We start from the raw sequence: 7,561 nt of genomic DNA on the forward strand, positions 1-7,561 counted from the left end.
CACTATGACCCCATATAAGATAAACGTGTATATTTAACTAACCACACTGGAGTTCTAGGGTTTAAAAGTTTGCTTTTCTAGGTTACCTAGAAAGCTTTAATTGTTTCTTTCGGATATTCGCACAAAGCAAGAAAAGGGGTTATCTTCGCTAGTCGTACCACTGCCAACTCTTGGGCTATTTTAACCGAATAGGGGGAACTGAATCTACAAAAATAAACATCAATATATGTGTGTATCTATTCCTTATACGTTTCCACATTTCTTGATCAATCGGCACGGAACTTGATACAGGAAAGTCATGGGGGGGGGGGGGGGTTGATCCCCTCTAATTTAGGAAAAACTACCAATGTCATATCTATCAGCAATACAATGAACTATGTAACTACTGTTGTTATAATTATTGAAAACAGTACGTCTTTCCTTTCAGTATTGGTACCTTTATGTATTTGTATTGCACTTTTAATATTTATTATGTTAAAGAAAAATAGAAGCACAATTTTATATCCTTTGTTACAAACGAGTTTTTATTTCATCCGTCCAACGGACGGGTAATCCAGCTAGTATCACTATAATGCACACGCGGCTCACACACCATTGATCACGATTATTTTTGCGATAACGGGATGCAAACCATAGATCCTTCACCCTAACTCCTGTTTATGCAAAGTTTAAGTGTGTGTGTGTGTGTGTGTGTGTGTGTGTTTTGTAATGATAAAAAAATCTAGATGGTTGATCATTAAAGACACTCGGGATTATTTAGTATTGAAGAACGTATACGATGGGTCACGATTGGTATAAGGGAGTTACAAATCTGTAATAACCAGCTCTCAGATCTACTGCTTTCAAGCTATATCGACTCTTATCACTCGGATCAGGTCGATACTAAAATTCCACTTCACACATTCTGAGGCCCGTTTTGGCTGTACAGCCATATTTATGTTTATCATTCCTCAAAGAGGCTACTTAGTACTTGACCAGTGTTTCACATGTACGGTTTCTTCTACTGACATCATAGAAATAGCTGAGTAGAGGAGAAATCATAGTTAGCATATAGTCATGGTAATGTTTACATTACATTTAATGATAAAAAGAAATTTCATACTAAATCTTTCTGGAAGTAAGTAGTATCGGCTATAGTTTCACGAAGGTTTGTATGTGGAGAAAAAAAAATTGTAATATAACTGAAAATGGCAATTATGAGGTGATGAAACAATTCTGTAAATGATAATACATGTTCGGATTAATACGTGTGTATTTACATCTTGTTTTGAAGTCAACTGAAGTGTGTAAATAAGGTGAGAGAGATTAAGAGGGAAACTGATTTAAAAGTAAATAAAAACAAATTAATAAAGTGATAAGTTTCTGAAAAACACAACTTATAAATGCTATTGTTGTCGAAATTTAATAGTTATTTAAACTTTATCATTTTGTGATGCATTCCAACCAGTCTTTATAAAAGACTCAAGATTCTATAATGCCCCCTTTCAAGGGTTTCTTTGTGGGCAAGTGACCGCAGATTACAATAGAATACATCTATCGGGGAGTGCGCTAACACTATGTAGGGATGGCACGAATGTCCGTATTAAAGCAATACAAAAGTAATCTGGATTTTCTTATCTACGGGCGATAATAAGCTAGATATGAAGAGCTACCTGGCATAGTCGCTCTATCTCCGGTGTATATGCCGCTTTTCGGCTATCCAGAGCGTCCGAAAGGTGAAAACCGAGATTATTTTTTTTATCATCTTTCTTCAACAGGCTTAGCGCTTACAGAGTTCTAGCAGTTACTACAATTTTATCATTTGATAGAACAAAACAGTATTCACTATCTTTGACTACCTATTTTATTATTATATGCAAAATTCATAAAGCCTTAGAAAATACTGTAACCTAGTAACCCATCTTATTAAAAAATAAAGTAAACATAAAGAAACATTAGGAAGAAAATATCATTGAATTAAAAAGGTTTATAGGGTCCGTTACTGAACTTGAAAAAAAGGAACCAAACAAGATGGGGAGGGAAGTGAATATATCACTTGATTCATACTTGAATACTGATTATTCTCCATGTTAAGTCGAGACGGCTTAGTCTGCTATGTGATCATTAGCTGGATTAAGTGATATGTCCACTCCCCCCTTTCTTCCTAATACTTGTCTTTCTTCGTTTCTACAACTAATTTTTATTTCCCTATGAACAGAGTGGGACGTCTTATTCTCACCAAGAAAATTGGGGTAGATGATGACATTGGAGATACTGATGCAGAAGATATCACGGCCCAATATAAAAACAAAGAGGGTAAGTCCTTCCCAAATTGAATGATATAATATTAAACTTGTAAATGAATACCTAATTTTACAGCAATAGTTTAACTCTTTACAGAAACTGTTTAAAACAAGGAGGGAATCCTCAATAGCCGTGGCACTTAATTCTTTTGAGCAGGATTAGAGTAAATTAATCTGCGACTTTTCCCTCTTTTTTAGCTATATTTTTTGTGCGCTTGCAATGCCAAGCATGGGGCGCGCGTATATCCGATTCAATTTTATTACTCATCAGGATCTCTACCAGCTTACTCTATTATTGAAATTCTTTTAGGCAGAATTAGAGTAAATTAATCTGAGACTTTTAGCTTATAGCTCCGTCATATATTGACAAATTTCAGATCTAATTACAGTTTTGGACTCCGGAGGCCAAACCCTTTCGATTGATGTGCTTCACCACGCTCAAAGTTTGGACTTAAGAAAAAAAAAAAAAAAAAAAAAAACAACTAACGCAGACCGGTTTAAAAAATTAAATAATTTTGAGAACAGATCAAGGGATGTCTTCCTGTCCGTTTAGTTAGGTTTCTTTGATTGCACTATTTTTCAAATTAACAAAAGTTAAAAACACTCGTGCACATATGTTTTTTAAACCTTATTTCATACATACATACATACATACATACATACATACATACATACATTTTAATCTTCAAGTACAATGAACATAAAGGTTTACACTTCTTTTATCTGTTTTCTTTTAATATAACTTCATTACTGTCATATAATATTATTTGAATTTATATTCTTAACGTGTTAGCAATATCGTTTCACTAAAACAAACTTTATTTGGTTTTAGTTTACCCACGTACAACATGCTTACTGAAACCTCTTCTAGTCCGAAACAAGTCTTTATTCGGTGAATGACGGTTTACCTGACAAATATTTCATGCGAACCCTAACATTGTATAACCTTTCTGACCACTTGTGTACAACTCCTGTTACTTATGATATAATGAAACCGTTTCTATGACTTACAGGAACTTACGAAGAACGAATGGCTGTGCTGAACGCAGCCAGAAACACCGGTTTCAATTACGCGTACGATCTTCCATCTCCAGAGAAAGAAGATGTTTCTTTTGTCCTATTGGACATCGAGAAGGTGATGATTGGTCAACCTTTTCACGTGACTGTGAACGTCCAAAACAAAAGCAGCGAGACGAGAACAGTGTCGGCTGTCCTCTCAGCCAGCAGTGTTTACTACACAGGAATAACGGCGAGAAAAATTAAACGGGAAAATGGAAACTTCTCTCTCCAACCTCATCAAAGTAAGTAGTTTTTGTTTTATTATGGTGATCACTCTACAAATTCATCAATGTAAATAGTTATTCTATTATGGTGGGTCTCCATCAAACTACCTCCAGTTCGTTAGCTATTCAGTTATTGTGGGTCTCTTTCTAACGGTTTTGTTTGTTTTAGAGCAAACCCATTGTAAGCTATTTGCTGTGTCCACCGCAGGGAATTGAACACCGGATTTTGGCGTTCTAAGTCTGTAGACTTACCACTGACCCACCGGGGGGGGGGGACCTTTCAATTACTTGGCTATTCCATTATCGTGGGTCGCCCAATATGACAGACACAAAGACTGATTCATGGGAATGTCAGACTACAAATATGGGAAAAATCTAATAAAAGAAAAAATAACTTGTTTATTTTTAAATAAAACTTTGCTGTTATGACCGATTTTGTTTTTATTTAATGATTCAAATGGCACATTGTTCAATTGCTTACTGAAGATTTGTTCTGGTGATTCGTTGGCCAATGAAACAAAGGGAAATATTACATGTTGAGACTTGTTTATAAGTTAAGAAATTGTAATATTAAGTCATTATATTGTTCTTTATTAAATCTATGTATTTTTAGTTTTTACTTTAATGGTTAGCTTAACATATGAATGACACAAACTTTGTAATGTTTGTATTTTATTTCAAACTAACCCATTTCTTTTGATACGAACAGAGGAAATTTTATCTATCAAGGTGTCTCCAGATGAATATCTGGACAAACTGGTTGATTACGCAATGGTCAAGCTTTACGCTATAGCCACGGTGAAGGAGACCCAACAGACGTGGTCAGAAGAAGACGATTTCATGGTTGAGAAGCCGAATTTAGAACTGGAGGTAAAGTCGATAAATAATTATACAGTTTTATTTTTTCTTTCAAGTAACACCGAAATATACAATACTTATAATTTCTTATCAGAATTTTCTTAAGTCTTAAACAAGTTAAATAAATTAACTAACGTTCAAACGTATACTTTCCATGTATATAAGGGTTTGCAGGGCTTGATATAAAGTTTTTTCCCCATTATAAAGAGAGTAGTAGCAAAACAAAGTATAGGAATACGTTATTAATGGATTTATTTTCTTCGCCTTATTACACATTTGAGGGGGTTGTCCAACTTCGTGCTAATGCAGGTCACAAACTATTTTGTGTGCGCATCTCTGGGATTAACATCTTGTTATACGCCTATATTCCAGATTCGCGGAAATCTCCAGGTGGGTACGTATTTTGTACTTGCAATCAGTTTGACCAACCCACTGAAACGTGTGCTGGACAACTGTTTCTTCACTATCGAAGCTCCAGGGGTGACTGGACCGTTCCGGGCTAAGTACAGGTGAGAGTGGTTCAAATTATTTTATTGCCATTACACAAACAGAAAAACTTGAGTTTCTTCCTAATTTCTACTTTCTATTTCACTGTTTGTTTAATGGTCATTTTGAAAATAGTGATGTCATTAAAACGGTCTTCTCTGAAAGTGAATTGAAAGGCTTCAAAAGCAATGAGACTTCCCACCATAATCGAAATGAAGTCTTAATACAAAAATATCTTTTATACGTAGATATCTACCGTACTTGTTGAGCAGAGGACAGAGAAGGGGATAATACTTCTACTTTTGGAAAATCAATACCCCCCCCAAAAAAAACTTGAAATGACTTCACCCCTTTGTTTAATTCAGTACCATTGTTAATTATATCTTTTTTCTTTCTTTTTTTTTTAGGCTTTTAAGAGTTGCTGTTGCATTATTAGCGCAAAGCTACAATGTGCTAGCTGCGCAATGTCAACTGCAAAGAATCGAACCCCATATTTTTAGCTTTGTAAGTCCGGAGACTTGCTTTTCACAAAACATTTAACATTTTGAAACTTGTTTATCTCGTTATAAAGTTTTTTTTTGTTTTTAAATATGTTTCATCTGTCTCCAGTTTGCCCCCACTCCTCATAGGCTCATTTCAAGAATGAAATGCTTGCTTAATCTTCAGCGGTTCTGTACATTCTATGATAAAGAACTTGGTCAAAGTAACACCATAAATCTTTCCAATTAAAAACACTAGTTTTGTAATGAAGGGATGCATGTGTTGTGGTGTAGTACTAGCTGAACGGGTGTTTCAAGTTTTTGATCGTCAGTTTCGAGAAATCGGCTCACTCGGATGGAGTTGAACTTATTGTTCAAAAAACGTTTCAAATATTTTGGGAACAAAAATAATAAACGTATAATATTTACGTTTCTACATCGTCTGTTACTTTTTCATTATTAACATTAGTTATTTGTTTAGGGATATTCAACCTGGAGAAGTTGCCGTCCACACAGTGCGGCTCATCCCTCAAAAACCAGGCCCAAGAAAGATCGTCGCTACCTTCAGTAGCCGGCAGCTGATACAGATAGTTGGATCTAAGCAAGTCGAAGTGCTAGGCTAGGACTGATCTGCGAGTCGAAAGTCGCTTTCTTTCATGTTAAATATTATGTTCAATTGTTTCTTGTAGAACTTAGTAACAACTAGTGTAGACGGTCATTTTATATATATTAAATTTTCTTTTTTAATTATCTAATGTCCAGCTACTTTCACGATTAGAAATTTAAGTATTAATAATCAAACCCGATGATAGCACAACGATATTAATAGCATGTAGTTTCTCCTTTGAATATCATTTAACGTAACCCATTAATTCGTATTCTTTTATATGTCTATGATATTGGTTCGGTTTGTATTTAATTGTATATCTTTAATAAAATTTACATTTAGTTAAGAAAATAAAATGAGGATAGTAAGTATTTAGCCAACTTCCTCTATTTGGATGATCCAGTTTAAGATCAAATTGTTTGTCACATTGCATAAAATTAAGTTTTTTTTTTTTATTACTTCACGGGCAGTTAATATAAATCTTTATGTTCTTTGTATTTTTTACTAAAGTGTAAGTTAAGTTTTACAATATAAACCATTTCCAATCTCATTTAAGATTCGAAACTAACGTTGTGATATTAACATTTGCTATTAAAGAATATAAATACTTAATTCTTTCCCAAGCAAAGTTGAAATTAATTATTAGTCGGTATATAAACGTCTTTCAAAACAAAATATTTTTACCTTTATTGTTCATTAAAACGTTGATTTCTACTTATTGTATTTTATGGGGGGGGGGGGATACGGAAAGTTGGATTGTGCATTACTAATTGAGTTGATTGGGTGCTTATGTCAGTTACGTGTCAACAATCATGTTTAAGTATACATATATTTCGTAAGGCATTGTATTTTATGTATCATTGCAATGAATCAATTAACTTTTATAACATGATGGAACCTATTACGTTAGATCTGTTAATATAATTTTTCCAATTTCCTCATAACAAACGGATAGACGAACAAAGATATTTCCAGTTTGTTTTTTTTTCCAGTGATAAAACGATTTTATTATTAGTTTATACTTCCTTAAAAAACATTAATGTAATTGTTGTATTTTTTATATTATGTTTGAAGAATTATTTTGATTTTAACATATTCCCTTGTACTAACTTTTGAATTGGTGAACCAATTAAAATATAATATAAACGCATTGATTGCATTTTGAGGGCTAAACTCTCGATTATTTACGTAGGATATAAACTTGTTTGTCATTGATATATATTGTAATTAGATTTATTTCTTAATTGTATCCATGCCCATGCTATGTGTATGAAGTTCATTTTTTGAACGAAATAAAATTATTATATTCTTCATTTTGTTTACCTCAGCCTTTATAACGATTTATGAAACAAATATCACTACTAGGCATGAAACTAACGCTTTAGTTGGTCAGGCAACATACGCTTTAGTTGGTCAAGCAACAGAGAATGAGGTTTAACGTTTTGTAAAAATAAAAAAAAAACCTATTTCATTTGTGATGCTTCCCATATCCCAGCACTACGTCTTCGGACTTGCAACGCTTGAAACCGGGTTTCGATACCCGTGGTGGGCAGAGCACAGATAGCC

At 33.8% G+C, this 7,561-nt stretch overlaps 1 protein-coding gene across 4 annotated transcripts in view; it reads left to right on the forward strand.

The window, feature by feature from the left end:
* The window catches only part of LOC106465804 (hemocyte protein-glutamine gamma-glutamyltransferase), a 74,563-nt gene that overhangs the window by 35,350 nt on the left and 31,652 nt on the right, over positions 1-7,561 (forward strand). For 2 of the 4 annotated variants that reach the window (XM_013926039.2, XM_013926037.2), the window contains exons 11-15: positions 2,198-2,295; positions 3,296-3,583; positions 4,275-4,435; positions 4,796-4,932; positions 5,870-7,308. The exons of 1 other annotated variant lie outside the window; for it this stretch is intronic. In XM_013926039.2, the coding sequence (XP_013781493.1) occupies positions 2,198-2,295; positions 3,296-3,583; positions 4,275-4,435; positions 4,796-4,932; positions 5,870-6,011 (826 nt within the window). In that variant the 3' untranslated portion in view covers positions 6,012-7,308. Of the gene's footprint in view, positions 1-2,197; positions 2,296-3,295; positions 3,584-4,274; positions 4,436-4,795; positions 4,933-5,869; positions 7,309-7,561 lie in introns of those variants that run through there. One more of the 4 variants, XM_022393746.1, reaches the window with a different exon arrangement.

This window comes from Limulus polyphemus, unplaced genomic scaffold, assembly GCF_000517525.1.
Source record: "Limulus polyphemus unplaced genomic scaffold, Limulus_polyphemus-2.1.2 Scaffold2056, whole genome shotgun sequence".
In the NCBI taxonomy this organism is placed as follows: Eukaryota; Metazoa; Arthropoda; class Merostomata; order Xiphosura; family Limulidae; genus Limulus; species Limulus polyphemus.